The 17,490-nt window shown below is 45.0% G+C and overlaps 1 protein-coding gene across 2 annotated transcripts in view; it reads right to left on the bottom strand.

Annotated features, from left to right (window-relative positions):
- LOC100604025 (cytochrome P450 20A1) overlaps positions 1 to 17,490 on the bottom strand; it is a 59,179-nt gene that overhangs the window by 34,262 nt on the left and 7,427 nt on the right. For both annotated transcript variants that reach the window (XR_004027823.1, XM_003253966.4), the window contains exons 2-4: positions 17,407 to 17,456; positions 16,385 to 16,551; positions 9,151 to 9,293 (exon numbers count right to left, since the gene is read on the bottom strand). Coding sequence is in view for 1 of the 2 variants with exons in the window: in XM_003253966.4 (XP_003254014.2) it covers positions 9,151 to 9,293; positions 16,385 to 16,551; positions 17,407 to 17,456 (360 nt within the window). In the remaining variant the exon portion in view is untranslated. The remainder of the gene's footprint in view (positions 1 to 9,150; positions 9,294 to 16,384; positions 16,552 to 17,406; positions 17,457 to 17,490) is intronic.

Here is a 17,490-nt window from a genome sequence, read left to right as displayed (position 1 = left end):
TTTTGTATTTTTAGTAGAGACTGGGTTTCACCGTGGTCTCAATCTCCTGACCTCGTGAGCCGCCCACCTCGGCCTCCCAAAGTGCTGGGATTACAAGCGTGAGCCACTGCGCCCGGCCTCAAAGACATTTCAAAGGATTGAAATAATTGAAGGTATATTCTCTGCCATTAGTGCAATTAAGCTAGAAATCAATACAAAACAGATAACTAGAAAAATTCTACCGTTCTGGAATTTAAGCACTATACTTGTATATAACCCTTAAGCTAAAAAAGCACAATGGAAATTAGAAACTATTTTGAACTAAATGATAATGGAAATATAGCACATCAAAACTTGCATACGGGCCAGGCGCAGTGGCTCACACCTGTAATTCCAGCATTTTGGGAGGCTGAGGTGGGCAGATCACGAGGTCAGGACATCAAGACCATCCTGGCCAATATGGTGAAACCCATTCTCTACTGAAAATACAAAAAATTAGCCGGGCCTGGTGGCAGGCGCCTGTAATCCCAGCTACTCGGGAGGCTGAGGCAGGAGAAGCACTTGAACCACGGAGTCGGAGGTTGCAGTGAGCCGAGATCATGCCACAGCACTCCAGCCTGGCGACAGAGCGAGACTCCGCCTAAAATTTAAAAAAAAAAAAGGCCAGGCGCAGTGGCTCACACCTGTAATCCCAGCACTTTGGGAGGCCGAGGTGGGCCGATCACCTGAGGTCAGGAGTTCGAGACCAGCCTGGCCAACATGGTGAAACCCCGTTTCTACTAAAAATACAAAAATTAGCCAGGCGTGGTGGCAGGAGCCTGTAATCCCAGCTACTAGGGAGGCTGAGGCAGGAGAATTGCTTGAACCCAGGAGGCAGAGATTACAGTGAGCCGCGCCATTGCACTCCAGCCTGCGGGACAAGAGCAAGACTTCGTCTCAAAAAAAAAAAAAAAGCTTGCCGGGCACAGTGGCTCGCGCCTGTAATCCCAGCACTTTGTGAGGTCAAGGCGGGCGGATCACAAGGTCAGGAGATTGAGACTATCCTGGCTAACATGGTGAAACCCCATCTCTACTAAAAATAGTAGGGCGTGGTAGCAGACACCTGTAGTCCCAGCTACTGGCGAGGCTGAGGCAGGAGAATGGCATGAACCTGGGAGGTGGAGCTTACAGTGAGCCGAGATCACGTCAGTGCACCCCAGCCTGGACAACAGAGTAAGACTCCGTCTCAAAAAAAAAAAAACAAAAAACAACAACGACAAAAAAACTTGTATATGACAGAAATATAGAGGGAAATGTATAGACTTAAATTCATATATTGGGAGGGAAAGTGCTGTTTATTAATGATCTAAGCAATCATCTCAAGAAACTAAAAAAAGAATAGCAAGTTAAAACCAATGAAAGAAGAAGGAAGGAAATAAACATAAGAGCATAAACAAAATTAGAAAACAAATATAATATATAGAGAAAAAAGTTGGTTCATGTAAAAAAATTTAACAAAATTCAAAGACACTATATCAGTTAGAAATGTATTGCCCCAACCTATAAATTCATTCTTTCTGCCTCGCTGTTAATAGACTTGCAGGTCTGGCATGGTGGTGTGCATCTGTAATCCCAGCACTTTGAGGGGCTGAGGCAGGAGGATCACTTGAGGCCAGGAGTTTGAGACCAGACTTGGCAACATAGTGAGACCACCATCTCTAATTTAAAAATAAATAATAAAATAAAATAATATAAAAATCGACTTGGGTCTTTTACATATTTTTCCTTTGCCACCTGGCACGATGTTAAGCTTTCTCAGTATAAGGTGCTAGAGAGACATTTGTAAGAAGAGTTTTGCTTCTTGGTTCCCCTGCTTGTCACAGAGCAGGCCACTGTGATGTCTGAAGCTTTCCAGTGTCAGGGTCCTGCAGTGCACTGGAAAGCAACCAGCAGCTTCCCCTATCAGCCCTCCCCGAGGATGCTTTTGTAAGAGATGTCCTCCAACCCTGCACCACCTCCTGCAGCATGGAGTGGCCAGCAGCTTGTCCTGCCAACTCCCCCAAAAAAGTTGTGCCTCAGGTGAGACACCTCTCCATGAACAGCTTTCCCCACCACCCTGAAGGACAGCATACTAGAGGATAAATTTCCAACCAGGTCCAAAGGGCAGATTTCCGACAAGTTTTGCTAATATGGCACCATAGCAACCCCTCTGCCATTCACAGCAGCTGTGGCTCCTCCAAGAAGCCTGAATCTCAGTCCTGAGGAAGAGGGGTCTTCTTAGTGCCCTCTGTCTTGGCTCTGGGGTTTGTGACTGTTCCTTATATCTGCTATTCCTTTTTTTTTTTTTTTCAAGGAGACAAAGGAGCCCAGGAGCTACAGGATGCAGTGCGCAGTGATCACTCCCATCCTCCTGCCTTGCCTCCTGAGTAGCTGGAACTATAGGCATGCACTACCACACCCAGCTAATATATATTTTTTACTTTTTATTTGTAGAGACAGGGTCTTGCCATTTTGCCCAGGATGGTCTTAAACTTCTGAACTCAAGCAGTCCTCCCACCGTGGCCTCTCCGAGTGCTAGGATTATAAGCATAAGTTACTGTGCCCAGCTGTATTCCTATATGCTTTAGAGTTCTCCTTAGAGTAGCCCCTATTATAATTTTTTTTTATTTTTGTAGAGGTGGGGGGGTCTCACTATGTTGCCCAGGTGAGTCTTGAACTCCTGGACTCAGACAATCCTCCCAACTTGGCCTCCCACAGTGCTGGGATTACAGATGTGAGCCGCCATGCTCAGCCTATAATTCTTTATATAAAACTTTCCCTGTTCAAATAATTATATGCCTTCTTTCTCCCATTGGACCCATACAGATAAAGACCTCTGGAAACACTAATCAAGAAAAAACAGAAAAAAAGAGAGAGAGAAAGCACTATGAATCTTAAAGACATTAAATATATAATGGAATGTTTGGCAATAAAGCAGGAAAAGAAACTAAAAATCTTAAAGTTGGAAAAAAGGAAATAAATTGTCATTAATCTCAGATACCAGCTGGGCTTGGTAGCCCATGCTAGTAATCCTAGGGCTTTGGGAGGCCAAGGACGGATGATGGCTTGAAGTCAGGAGTTCAAGGCCAGGGTGGGCAACAAAACGAGACCCTCTCTCTACCAAAAATAAATTTTAAAAATTAGCTGGCCATGGTGGCACACACCTGTAATCCTAGCTACTTGGGAGGCTGAGGCAGGAGGATCCCTTCAGCCCAGGAATTCGATGCTCCAGTGACCTATAATTGTGCCACTGCACTTGAGCCCGGGCAACAGTGCAAGACCTTGACTGAAAAAAATTAAAAAAGATACCTGATTTACCCTAATGTGATTATTACACATTGTATGTCTGTATCAAAATATCTCATGTACCCCATAAATATATACACCTATTAAGTAACCACTTTTTTTTTTTTTTTTTTGAGATGGAGTCATGCACTGTTGCCTGGGCTGGTGTGCAGTGGAGCGCTCTCAGCTCGCTGTAACCTCCGCCTCCTGGGTTCAAGCAATTCTCCTGCCTCAGCCTCCTGAGTAGCTGGGATTACAGGCACCTGCCACCACGCCAGGCTAATTTTTTGTATTTTTAGTAGAGACGGAGTTTCACTTTGTTGGCCAGGCTGGTCTTGAACTCCTGACCTTGTGATCCACCTGCATCGGCCTCCCAAAGTGCTAGGATTATAGGCGTGAGCCACCGCGACTGGCAAAAAAAAAACTTTTTTAATGGATACTTTTAAAGTTAATAAGGCATACTCTTAAGAGAACTACCAGATATTTAAATACAAAAATGCTTACAATGTGTAGTCAGAACATTTTCAGGAAGAATGAACAAAGTTATAGAAGAGGGAAAGGAAAATAAATCCAAACTGACCAAATGGATTTTTTTTTTTTTTTTTGAGACAGGGTCTCACAGTCGCCTAGGCTGGAGTGCAGTGGCGTAATCTTGGCTCACTGCAACCTCTGCCTCCCAGGCTCAAGCAATCCTCTCGCCTCAGACTCTTGATTAGCTGGGACCACAGGCATACGCCACCATGCTCAGCTAATTTTTCTATTTTTTTTTTTTTTTTTGTAGAGACAGGGTCTCATCACGAGAGGCCAAAGTGGGTGGACTGCTTGAGCCCAGGAGTTTGAGACCAGCCTGGGCGACATGGTGAGACCCCATCTCTATGTGAAAAATTTTAAAAATAATAAAAAAAAAACTTAATTTTATGTAAATATATCCAGTTGTTATGGAAGTTTAGAGACGGTACATGGAGGGAAGCATATTTAACTAAACTAGAGGCTGGAGTAGAAGTTAGCCAGGCAAGGCTGGGAAAAATGTTTCAGAGGAGAAAAAAGACAGACCTATGGAAGTAAGAGAGGAGTCAAAGAATTTAGGAACATTAAGTTATCAGTATTCATTCACTGATGTAATAAATATTGACTGAGGGCCTGCTCTATAACAAGAGCCAAGTATACAGCAGTAATCAAAATGAAATAGTCCCTACCTTCATGGAGCACGCACTTAAGTGAGGGAGACAGACACTCAAAGGATTACAAAAAATAGAATTACTGGTGGGTGTGGTGGCTCATGCCTGTAATCCCAGCACTTTGGGAGGCCAAGGCGGGTGGATCACCTGAGGCTAGGAGTTTGAGACCAAACTGGCTAACATGGCGAAACCCTGCCTCTACTAAAAATACAAAAATTACCGGGCGTTGTGGCATGCACCTGTAATCCCAGCTACTCGGGAGGTTGAGGAAGGAGAATTGCTTGAACCTGGGAGGCAGAGGTTGCAGTATGCCAAGATTGCACCACTGCACTCCAGCCTGGCAGACAGAGCAAGACTCCATCTCAAAAAGAAAATAAAAATAAAAATAAAAATAAATAAATAAAACAGAATTATAAACTGGGAAAAGTGTTGTAAAGGAAAGGCACGGGGTGTTATGATAGCATCTAAAAGGGGAAACTGGCCGGGTGCAGTGGCTCATGCTTGCAATCCCAGCACTTTGGGAGACGAAGGTGGGAGGAACACTTGAGGCCACGAGTTCAACACCAGCCTAGGAAACACAATGAGACACACGTCTTTACAAAAAATTTTAAAAACAACTAGCCAGGCATGGTGGCACATGCCTGTAATCCCAGCTACTCAGGAGGCTGAGGTGGGAGGATCCCCTCGGCCCAGGAATTTGAGGCTACAGTAAGCTATGATCAGGTCATTGCACTACAGCCTAGGCAACACAGCAAGACTCTGCCTTAAAAAATTAAAACAAAATAAATAAAAGGGGACCTATCTAGCAATGTGGGATGATCAGAGATAGCGTCCCTGGGGAAGTGACATTTAAACTAGGAGCTGAAAAATGAACACACATTAGCTAAGTGTGTGGATGACTGGAGGTGCATTCCACGCAATGGGAATGGCATAGACAGGCCCTGAGATAGGAGGGAACAGGGTACATCTGAAGACAAAAGAAAACAAGTGTGGCTAGACTATAAGCCAAATGAGAATGTGGGAAACCAGGCTGGAAAAGTAGCCAGGCTAAATCACAAAAAGTCCTGAAGACTACGTTAAAAATGTGGAGTTTGTCCCAAGAACAAAGGGGTTTTCAAACTAGAGTCCACAGATACCAAAGGGTCTGTTCGTGGAATCCAGTGCAGTCCACGAACTTGGATCAGGGGAAAAAACAATCGTTCTTTTTAACTAACCTCTGAATAAAACTTAGCATTTCCTTCGATTGTATGAGTATAGGCTCTGACCTTTTAAACCAATACAAATCTCAAAATATGTTCCCATTATAAATACTGGAAAAATCTCATAATAATAATTTTGGCCCTTGCATCACTACTTTAAAATCATGGAAGTTTCCAGAAGAATTATTAGATCTTGCTATTTAATGCATTAACAAAGAGGCAAATATAATATCACAAGATTTTTAAAAAGTATTAATATTTTGTAACTATATTGCTTTGCTTTAGCTATGCATTTAAAAATGTTATTCTCAGAAGGAGTTGAAGGTTTCATCAGACTGCCAAGAGGTACCTGTGAACTGCAAAGCATGGGAAAATACACGGGAAGGAAAGGGGAAAGAGAAATAAGCAATCCAGGTAAGATTATGGAAATCTAAACCAGGGTGATGGCAATGCTGGTGGGAGAGAAGTAGATCAATTTGAAAGGCATTTAGAAGGTAAAATTGACATTAGGGATTCTTTTCAAATATGATTTTCTTTTCTTTCTTTTTTTTTTTGGAGACGGAGTCTCACTCTGTTACCCAGGCTGGAGTGCAGTGGTACAATCTTGGCTCACTGCAACCTCCAACTCCCAGGTTCAACTGATTATCATGCCTCAACATCCTAAGTAGCTGGGACTACAGTTGCGTGCCACCACGCCCAGCTAATTTTTCTGTATTTTTAGTAGAGATGGACTTTCACCATGTTGGCCAGGCTGGTCTGGAACTCCTGCCCTCAAACGATCCACCCGCCTCAGCCTCTCAAAGTGCTGAGATGACAGGTGTGAGCCACTACACCCAGATCAAATGTGATTTTCAAAGAATACCAAGTGCTATAAAAATGCTTACAATACAATGGTAAATAAAAAACACAAAGACTATCCACATAGTATAATCTGATTACATTAAAATTCTATTGTGCACACAAAACATTGGAATGATAACAATTTTTTTTTTTTTTTTTTTTTTTTTGAGACGAGTCTAGCTCTGTCGCCCAGACTGGAGTGCAGTGAGCGGCATGATCTTGGCTCACTGCAACCTTCACCTCCTTGGTTCAAGTGATGCTTCTGCCTCAGCCTCCCGAGTAGCTAGGACTACAGGCATGTGCCACCACACGCAGCTAATTTTTGTATTTTTAGTAAAGATAGGGTTTCATCATATTGGGCAGGCCAGTCTCGAACTCCTGACCTCAAGTTGAGGCAGAAATTTAAAAATAAATATGCATTCATTCAAAGTAACAGGCAAGGCAAGGGTTAAAAAGAAAAGAACAAGTCCAGGCGCGGTGGCTCATGCCTGTAATCCCAGCACTTTGGGAGGCAGAGGTGGTGGATCACAAGGTCAGGAGTTCAAGACCAGCCTGGCCAAGATGGTGAAACCCCATCTCTACTAAAAATACAAAAAATTAGCTGGGCATGGTGGCGGGCGCCTGTAATCCCAGCTACTCAGGAGGCTGAGGCAGAGAATTGCTTGAACCCAGAAGGCGGAGGTTGCAGTGAGCTGAGATCACGCTACTGCATTCCAGCCTGAGCAACAGAGTGAGACTCTGTATCAAAAAAAAAAAAAAAAAAAAAAAAAAAAAAAAAAAAAAAAAGAAAAGAAAAAGAAAGAAAGAAAAAAACAAGTTTTCCTCTGCCTAGCAAACTCACTTCAAGGACAGTTATAAGATAACATTGTCCAGAAAGCCAAGGCCAAAGGAATAGGCTCCAAACACCACCACCCCCATCCAGAGTAAGGTTAAAGGAAAAAAAAAAAAGAAAAAGACAAATTTTTTTACTGTTACTCCTTTCCTTGGCTTCTTAAGCATGATTATGTATTACAAATGTCTGTATTTAGCCAGTTCTTGTTTTTCTTTCAAGGCAGCTACAAAGTCACCAGCTATGCAAGGCCACAGCTTATGTTATGCTATAGATTATGTGACCTGTCACTGTATGATTAACTGCTTTTGTTTTGCTTCTGTAAATCCGCTTATAAAAACCCCGCTCTGTCTTTGTTCAATGTTCAGTTTTTTGGATGTGAATCCACTGAGCTGGTGCGTACCTTAAAATAAACAATCCTCCTGTTCTCCATATCAGTCTCTCTGGTCCTCAGTTCCCCGCAACATTTTTGGTGACCACGAAAGGACCCAAGATGGCAGGTTTACTGTCTCCTTTGCCTCTGGGGGCCACAGCCCTGGGCCAGGGGAGACCTGTGAACCCAGGTGCTGCCGGGAGAACTTCAGCCCATAGGGGAGATCAGCTCTCCCTTGACCTGGCGCCCCTACCCAGCAGCACAACAGAACCTAAAGAGGGGCTACAGGACGATTTCAGAAACAGCACACTTCAGGAACCGCAGTAAGGTTTTGGGGCCCAAGGCAGGACCCATGGGGATGGAAGGGGAGCCTGATCACCTCCTGGGGTGTGCTGAATAGTCTGACCCAGAGGGGCTTGGGGTGACAAGAGTGGCTCGTCAATTCATATGAAACTCACACCCAAACCAACACAGGACGTGACAGTGGCTCGCTATGTCAGTTACAAAAGGGAAACTGGAGGTGGCAAGGGTGGCTCGCCACCCCAACTAGGAAACTGGAGGTGACAAGAATGGCTCACCACCCCAACTGGGAAACTGAGTGGCCACTCTCACCACCCCAATTACGAACACAGGAACTAGGAGTGGGGAAGTGTGTGAAAGTGTGTGAATGGAGGTCCCTAATTAGGCTCATCAGCCATGAAGTGGGGAGTCACAGATCTCTTAGCATGGACTGTGTGCTCCGAGAAAGCGTGGGGCCGACTAAGACTAGTGGCAATCTGCATACGGCTAATAGGAGCTGCCCTACAGCTCAGAGTTGTAGTGGCAATAAGGAACTCTCCAAAGCCAAGCAGCGTCTGAAAACTCCTATCATGGAGCACTTTGGGAGGCAGAGGTGGGTAGACCACTTGAGGTCAGGAGTTTGAGACCAGCCTGGCCAACATGGTGAAACCCTGCCTCTACTAAAAATACAAAAATTAGCCAGGTGTGGTGGTGTGCACCTGTAATCCCAGCTACTAGGGAGGCTGAGGCATGAGAATTGCTTAAACCTAGGAGGCAGAGGTTGCAGTGAGCCGAGATCACACCACTGCACTCCAGCTTGGGTGACAGAGTGAGACTCTGTCTCAACAACAACAACAACAACAACAACAACAACAAAATATATATATACACACATACATACATACATACATACATACAGAAACTTCTTCAGGTGCTCTCGACTCTCATCATTCCAACTTATACGGTGAGTCTGGATGTTAAGATTTTTGTTTTCTTTTCTTTTGTGTGTGTGTGTTTTGTTATTGTTGTTGTTTTTAATTTCAGAATAAAATTAGCTTAGAGGGACAGGAAAGAAAAGAGTAACAAAGACAGTACACACCAATACTCAAAAAAAAAAAAATACGATTATTTATGTTGTAGAACACTAGACCAAACTACTTATCACCTTACCTTTAGGAGGAGGGCAAAGTTACTCTTCAGAGAATTAGTCACACCATTTTCATACAATTTTTTCCTCATGTGGTTTTCACTCACACTGCCACCACCAGATTGATACCTTAATAATGACTTCAGCATGGTTTCAAAAGGGTCCGCTGAAACAGACAAATTAAATATTTCTCTATCAAAATAATCACTCAAAAATATATCCTGTAAGAGAACAAGAGATCAGGGAGGTAACGAATTGTAGCTGAAAGCATGGCAACTGTTTTTCATAATTCCCTTAACTGTTTTTATTTTTTATTTTATATATATATATATATATATATATTTTTTTTTTCTTTTGAGACAGAGTTTCACTCTTCTCGCCTAGGCTGGAGTGCAATGTCATGATCTCAGCTCACTGCAACCTCTGCCTCCCAGGTTCAAGCAATTCTCCTGCCTCAGCCTCCCAAGTAGATAGGATTACAGGCGTGTGCCAATACTCCTGGCTAATTTTGTACTTTTAGTAGAGACGGGGTTTCAACATGTTGGCCAGGCTGGTCTCGAACTCCTGATCTCAAGTGATCCGCCTGCCTCAGCCTCCTAAAGTGCTGAGATTACAGGCATGAGCTGCCGCGCCCGGCAAACTGTTTTTAAAATATGAACAATTTAAGAGTCAGTGAAAACTGGCAAGAACACAATATCCTGACTGGAATTCCACTGTTAAGTCATTAATACTGACATAAATTTTCTACCTATATAACTATCATGTCTTCAAATTTTTTTAAAAAAAGCACATTCCCCTGATTTTAAAGCAAAATGGATAAGTTTGTGATTTGTGGTTATCAAGTATTACAGTAAAATTATGTAGCTGAATTCAAAAATTTATTTTCTCCAATACTTGTTTCTTTAATGACTATTGTTTTCACATGCCTACAAAGATACACTGTCATTGTAAAAACAATTCAAACAATACAGAAAAGACAGAAAAATGCATCCCAGATACTGTTAACATTTTAGACATTTTTCACAGCTGTTATCATCTCTTTTTTTTGAGACGGAGTCTCGCTCTGTCCCCCAGGCTGGAGTGCAGAAGCACAATCTCGGTTCACTGCAAGCTCCGCCTCCTGGGTTCACGCCATTCTCCTGCCTCAGCCTCCTGAGTAGCTGGGACTACAGGCGCCCGCCACCACGCCCGGATAATTTTTTGTATTTTTAGTAGAGACGGGGTTTCACCGTGTTAGCCAGGATGGTCTCGATCTGCTAACCTCGTGATCCACCCACCTCGGCCTCCCAAAGCGCTGGGATTACAGGCGTGAGCCACCGCGCCCAGCCTAGCTGTTATCATTTCTTAACAGAGAGAGAGAGACAGAAAAATCTGTCAGATTTCACAAAGAACTACATTCTCCTCTTTCAGAGCACTTCTCTCAGTTCATTAGTGTGATAATTTGAATGTTTACATACTTCCCTCACTCTCCAACATTAGCCTAGAAATTCCATAGGAGCAGAGACCATTCTGGTTTTCCTCATTATATTCCCCGACAGAGCCATCTTTTCATGTTGTATAAAGCCTAGTAATTAAAAGCACAATCTTTTTTTTCTTCCTCAGAGATCCTTGTTCTACAAAAGCACAATCTTGAACCAGACTGCCTGACTTCAAGTCCTAGCTCTATCACTAATTAGCTGTGACCTTAGGCAAGTAACCTCTCTGTACCTCAGGTTTCTCTTCTGCAAAAAAGGGATAACCATAATACCTTCTTCATGAAGTTGTTCTGAGAATTAAATGAGTTAATATTTGTAAAGGGCTTGGAATAGTGCTGAGATATCATAATTGCTATATAAGTATCTGATAAAACCAATCTACATCATCATATTCAGGCCTGAAAGTATTCATTTATTCAGCCATTGATATTTAGGTTGCTTCAAATTTTTTTTTATAAACAATGCTAATATAAATATTTTCTCATATCTGTGATTATCAATTTATGGATCAACTCCTTAAGATATTATTGTTAGGTCAATGGTTACTGTCAACTTTTTTTCCAGAGAGCTTGTATAGTACATGTACACCACATGATTCCCCATTCCCTCATCAACAATGCGTTCTGCCAGTATTCTTCATCTCTTCTAGGGAGATAAGTAAAATTTCTCATTTTTATTTGCACCCAGCTGAATATTAGTGAGGCTGAAATCTTTAAATTTGTTTACTCCTTTCTTAATGATCTTGTTTTTGCCCATTTCTCTAAAAGGGCATTTTCTTTTTTCTTTTTTTTTTTTATTAATTTTTTTTGCACACAAAAACAATAAACATTTTCTAAAAATACATACAAACAAAAAGATGCATATCAAACATATTAGGAAGGTTACACATGGGAAGTCAGGGAATAGAAATGGGGGGTGGGAGTTAAAATAAATGAGAGAGGGACTTTATATGGATCAGTGATAATAACTCAATCCTCTATTTGACAAAGAAGAGGGAGAAGGAAGAGGAAGAAAAAGAAAGTGGGATAAAGGATCAGAAAGGGAGGAAAATAGAAAAAATTAGAGTATGACTCCAGGGTAGACCTGTTTTGTTGTCACTGAGTTGGTTGGTTGGTTTGTCTGTTGTATTTTTCATGTTTCGCCAAGTTGGCCAGACTGGTCTCGAACTCCTAGCCCGAAGTGATCAACCCGCCTCGCCCCCCAGAGTGCCGGGACCACAGGCGTGAGCCACCACGTCCAGCTCCCCCATTGCTTCTGGCCTCCGTGGTAGACCTCCCAGACGGAGCGGCCCGGCAGAGGCGCTCCACACTTCTTCCCGGACGGGGCGCCCGGGCAGAGGCGCTCCTCACTTCTTCCCGGACGGGGCGGCCGGGCAGAGGCGCTCCTCACTTCCTTCCAGACGGGGCGGCCGGGCAGAGGCGCTCCTCACCTCCCAGACGATAGGTGGCCGGGCAGAGGCGCTCCTCACTTCCCAGACGGGGCGGCCGGGCAGAGGCGCTCCTCACTTCCCAGACGGGGTGGCCGGGCAGAGGCGCTCCTCACTTCCCAGACGGGACGGCCGGGCAGAGGCGCTCCTCACTTCCCAGATGGTGGGTGGCCGGGCAGAGGCGCTCCTCACTTCCCAGACGTGGCGGCCGGGCAGAGGGGCTCCTCACTTCTTCCTGGACGGGGCGGCCGGGCAGAGGCGCTCCTCACTTCTTCCCGAACGGGGCGGCCGGGCAGAGGCGCTCCTCACTTCTTCCCGGACGGGGCGGCCGGGCAGAGGCGCTCCACACTTCTTCCCGGACGGGGCGCCCGGGCAGAGGCGCTCCTCACTGCCTCCCAGACGGGGCGGCCGGGCAGAGGCGCTCCTCACCTCCCAGACGATGGGTGGCCGGGCAGAAGCGCTCCTCACTTCCCAGACGGTGGGTGGTCGGGTAGAGGCGCTCCTCACTTCCCAGACGGGGTGGCCGGGCAGAGGCGCTCCTCACTTCCCAGACGATGGGTGCCTGGGCAGAGGCACTCCTCACTTCCCAGACGGGGCGGCCGGGCAGCGGCGCTCCTCACTTCCCAGACGATGGGTGGCCGGGCAGAGGCCCTCCTCACTTCCCAGACGTGGCGGCCGGGCAGAGGGGCTCCTCACTTCTTCCCGGACGGGGCGGCCGGGCAGAGGCGCTCCTCCCTTCTTCCCGGACGGGGCGGCAGGGCAGAGGCGCTCCTCACTTCTTCCCGGACGGGACGGCCGGGCAGAGGCGCTCTTCACTTCCCAGACGATGGGTGGCCGGGCAGAAGCGCTCCTCACTTCCCAGACGATGGGAGGCCGGGCAGAGGCGCTCCTCACCTCCCAGACGATGGGTGGCCGGGCAGAGGCGCTCCTCACTTCCCAGATGGGGAGGCCGGGCAGAGGGGCGGCCGGGCAGAGACGCTCCCCACCTCCCAGACGGGGCGGCGGCCGGGCAGGGGCTGCAATCCCAGCACCCTGGTAGGCCAAGGCAGGCGGCTGGGAGGCGGAGGCTGCCGCGAGCCCAGACCACGCCACCGCACTCCAGCCCGGGCAACACCGAGCACCGGGTGAGCGAGACTCCGTCTGCAGTCCCAGTACCTGGGGAGGCTGAGGCGGGCAGAGTACTCGGCGTCAGGAGCTGGCGACCAGCGTGGCCAACATGGCGAACGCGCACCTGCAGCCAAAGGAGAAAAAGCAGGCAGCGGTGGCGCGCGGCGGCAGTCCCAGGCAGTCCGTGGCGCGGGCAGCAGCGAGCTGAGTAGATTGCAGCGTGGGCCACAGAGGGAAAGGAAAGGAAGGGAAAGGGAAAGGGAAAGGGAAAGGGAAAGGGAAAGGGAAGGAAAGGAAAGGAAGGCTCTTTTTTCTTTTTTGAGATGGAGTCTCGATCTGTCATCCAGGTTGGAGTGCAATGGCACAATTTCGGCTTACTGCAACCTCCACCTCATAGGTTCAGGCGATTTTCCTGCCTCAGCCTCTCGAGTAGCTGGGATTACAGGTATCTGCAAACATGCTCAGCTAATTTTTGTATTTTTAGTAGAGACAGGGATTCACCATGTTGGCCAGGCTGGTCTCGAACTCCTGACCTCAGGTGATCCGCCCACCTCAGCCTCCCAAAGTGCTGGGATTACAGGTGTGAGCCACCATGCCTGGCCTATTTTTTCTTACTAGTTTTTAAGGACTATATATATTTAACATATTGGTGGTAAATTACTTTTCCATTTCTCTTTTAAACTTTGTCATGGTGCCTTTTTATTTAACAAAAATATGGCAATCAATTACTACCCATCAGGTGTAGCAATGTGTGGCCAACATTTTACCATCTCTCTTTCTTCCTTTCTCAAGGTGATTTTGACTTTGTTTTTAAGTTAGAGACAGTCTCAACGTGTCTCCCAGACTGGTCTTCAACTCTTGAGTTCAAGCGATCTTCGCACCTCAGCTTCCTGAGTAGCTGGGTCTACAGCTATGTGCTACCACATCCATTCAAAGTGTTTGTTATTGTACTAAAATTTTTCATTTTTATGTAGACAGATTTATCTAACTTGTGTTTTACAGCTCCTAGATCTTGTACCATTGTAAGAAGAGGTTTATCTACATTCTCTCTAACCAAAAAGAAAAAATTTAATATTTAACCATGTTTTCTTGTATTACCTTTATGACCTGATATTTTAATCATCTAGAATTTATCTTGATATAAGAAATAAGGCAGAGGCCAGGTGAAGTGGCTCACATCTATAATCCCAGCATTTTGGAGGGCAGAGGTGGGAGAATCGTTTGAGTCTAGGAGTTGGAGGCCAGCCTGGGCAATGTAGCGAGACCTCATCTCCACTAAAGAGTAAATAAATTAGCCAGGCATGGTGGTGCATGCCTATAGTCCCACCTACTCAGGAGGCTGAGGTGGGAGGATTGCTTGAGCCCAGGAATTGCAGAGGTTATACAGTGAGCTGTGATAGCACCGCTGCACTCTAGCCTAGGCAAAAGCTGGCCGAGTGGGGCGGGGGGAATAGAATAAGGCAGGGATTGAGATTTATTTTTTACAACTAGCTAAACAATATTCCCCAAAACATTTATTACTTTTCCCTTTTGTCATAAAATGCTATCTTTATCATATATATTTGGTTTGTCTTCTGAACTCTCTACTCTTTTACATGTTTGCCTAGCTTGACCACAGTATGAGAGTCTTTTTTTTTTTGAGATGGAGTCTCTTTCTGTCACCCAGGCTGGAGTGCAGTGGTGTGATCTCAGCTCACTGCAACCTCTGCCTCCCGGGTTCAAGAGATTATCTTGCCTCAGTCTCCCAAGTAGCTGGGATTATAGGCGCACATCACCAGGCCTGGCTAATTTTTGTATTTTTAGTAGAGACAGGGTTTCACCATGCTGGTCTCGAAATCCTGACCTCGGGTGATCTGCCTGCCTTGGCCTCCCAAAGTGCTGGGACACCAGGCAGGAGCCATCACGCCCGGCCAGGAGATTCTTTTTTTTTAAGAGACAGGTTCTTGCCCTGTCCCCTGGCTGCCTGGCTGGAGTAGAGTGGCGCAACCTTGGCTTACTGAAGCCTCAACCTCCTGAACTCAAGCAATCCTCCCACCTCAGCCTCCCAAGTAGCTAGGTCTACAGGCACACATATCACATCTGGCTAATTTTTGTATTTTTTGCAGCAATGGGGTCTCACTATGTTGCCCAGACTGGTCTTGAACTCCTGGGCTCAAGTGATCCTCCCACCTTGGCCTCCTAAAGTGTTGGGATTATAAGTGTGAGCCACTACGCCTGGCCAGTACAAGATTCTTTAAATTAATCTAGCTTTATAATACTCTATACTAACTGATGGCACAAGTATTTCCCTCATTAATATTCTTTTTTTTTTTTTTGGAGACAGAGTCTCACTCTGTTGCCCAGGCTGGAGTACAGTGGCGCATCTCGGCTCACTGCAACCTCCGCCTCCCAGGTTCAAGCAATTCTCTTGCCTCAGCCTCCCGAGTAGCTGGGACTACAGGCACACGTCACCACGCTCGGCTAATTTTTGTATTTTTAGTAAAGACAGGGTTTCACCATGTTGGCTAGGATGGTCTCGATCTCCTGACCTCATGATCCACCTGCCTCGGCCTCCCAAAGTGCTGCGATTACAGGTGTGAGCCACGATGCCCAGCCCATTAATACTCTTTTTAGGATTGTTTCCTGGCTGCTCATGTACATTTACTCTTCCAGATATACCTTGGAACTATTTTTTCAGGGTCCCAAAAAAATCCTGTTGGAATTTACACTGAGATTTTATCATATATGCTTATAAATTAAGGAAAAACACAATTATTTAAAATACTATCTTACATTAGGTAATAAGACTTCAGCACAGTGCCTAGCACATAGTACAAAGCATTCAATAAATGTTGGCTATTCCTATCCAAGAACGATATCTAGATCGATATAGTTTTTATTTATAAACAGTCATTCTTTTTTTATTTTTGTGAGACAGAGTCTCGCTCTGTCGCCCAGGCTGGAGTACAGTGGTGCAATCTTGGCTCACTGCAGCCTCCGTCCCCGGGGTTCAAGAGATTCTCATGCCTCAGCCTCCCAAGTAGCTGGGATTATAGGCGTGTGCCACCGCACCCGACTAGTGTTTGTATTTTTAGTAAAGAAGGGGTTTCACCATGTAGGCCAGGCTGGTCTCGAATTCCTGGCCTCAAGTGATCCACCTGCCTCAGCCTCCCAAAGTGTTGGGATTACAGGCGTGAGCCACCGTGCCCAGCCTAAACATTCATTCTTATAAGGTAAGGATCAGGTAATTAGAAAGACAATTAAACTTACATGTCTTATTGGGATTGATATGCTGCTTCAGTACATCAACAGTGCCCAAACTAACCACGAGGCGCCTGCCAAACCAGAAGGAGGCCACAGGCCCGTATCTCTCATGCAAATTAACCAGGAACTCATGCAAACTTCCACTATTCACAATATCTGGAAGATTACCATCTCTGGCAAAAGAACAACATTTGACAAAATAATCAATTTAACTTGGAAAAATCAGAAAAACAACAGTTGACTCTGAATTAACTGTGTCAATAAATGAGAACAAAGGTTCATGAAATTCAAATTACTGCAAAATACAAAACTCAATTCTATTTGCCTTCTTGCTATATTTCTATAGTTATATTTAGATATGGATTTATCTGATATTTTAAGAATTCTTAACACTTCAAACCAAATACGAAAGCTCCATAGGAACATCCGACTTAGATACTGGAAAGCTATCCCACTTTCCCAGCACCTAATTCTGAGATGGCAATGGACATCATCGGCTGGTGAAAATCATCAGATCAGCCATGGCAATCTTTTCTTTCTTTCCTTCTATCTTAATCCTCTTTTCAGCTTTCTCTGGCAAGGGGAAGTGAAAGCAATGAAATGTTTTGATTTACACAACCCTCCTTTCTGTTAACAAAGTTTAGGTTACATGCCAAGGTAAATTTAGGGCAATCAAAGGAATTGAAATAAGATGAGTGATCTAAAAATATGGTTTATCATTTTGATTTGTCTTCTGAACTACCTACTCTATTCCATCTGTCTGCCTGGTCCTACCACAAAATAACCTTAGTTTTCTTTTTATTTATTTATTTTTTTTAGAAACAGGGTCTGGCTCTGTGGTCTAGGCTGGAGTGCAGTGGCACAATCATAGCTCACTGTAGCATTAAACTCCTGGCCTCAAGCGATCTTCCACCTCACCCTCCTCAGTAGCTGGCAAGAGCTACCATGATTGGCTAAAAATATGGTTTAGTCTTGATATCAATAATGAATAATTAACTCTACTTAATTCCAAGAAAATAATTACTCACTTTTCTTCAGTTGGAGTAATCCCTGGAATTCCTGCAGCTTGTCTGGAAGCCTTAAAAAAAAAAAAGTTTATAATAATGAATTAT

Source organism: Nomascus leucogenys, chromosome 22a (genome assembly GCF_006542625.1).
Source record: "Nomascus leucogenys isolate Asia chromosome 22a, Asia_NLE_v1, whole genome shotgun sequence".
In the NCBI taxonomy this organism is placed as follows: domain Eukaryota; kingdom Metazoa; phylum Chordata; class Mammalia; order Primates; family Hylobatidae; genus Nomascus; species Nomascus leucogenys.
This window is presented reverse-complemented; position numbering and strand designations above follow the sequence as displayed.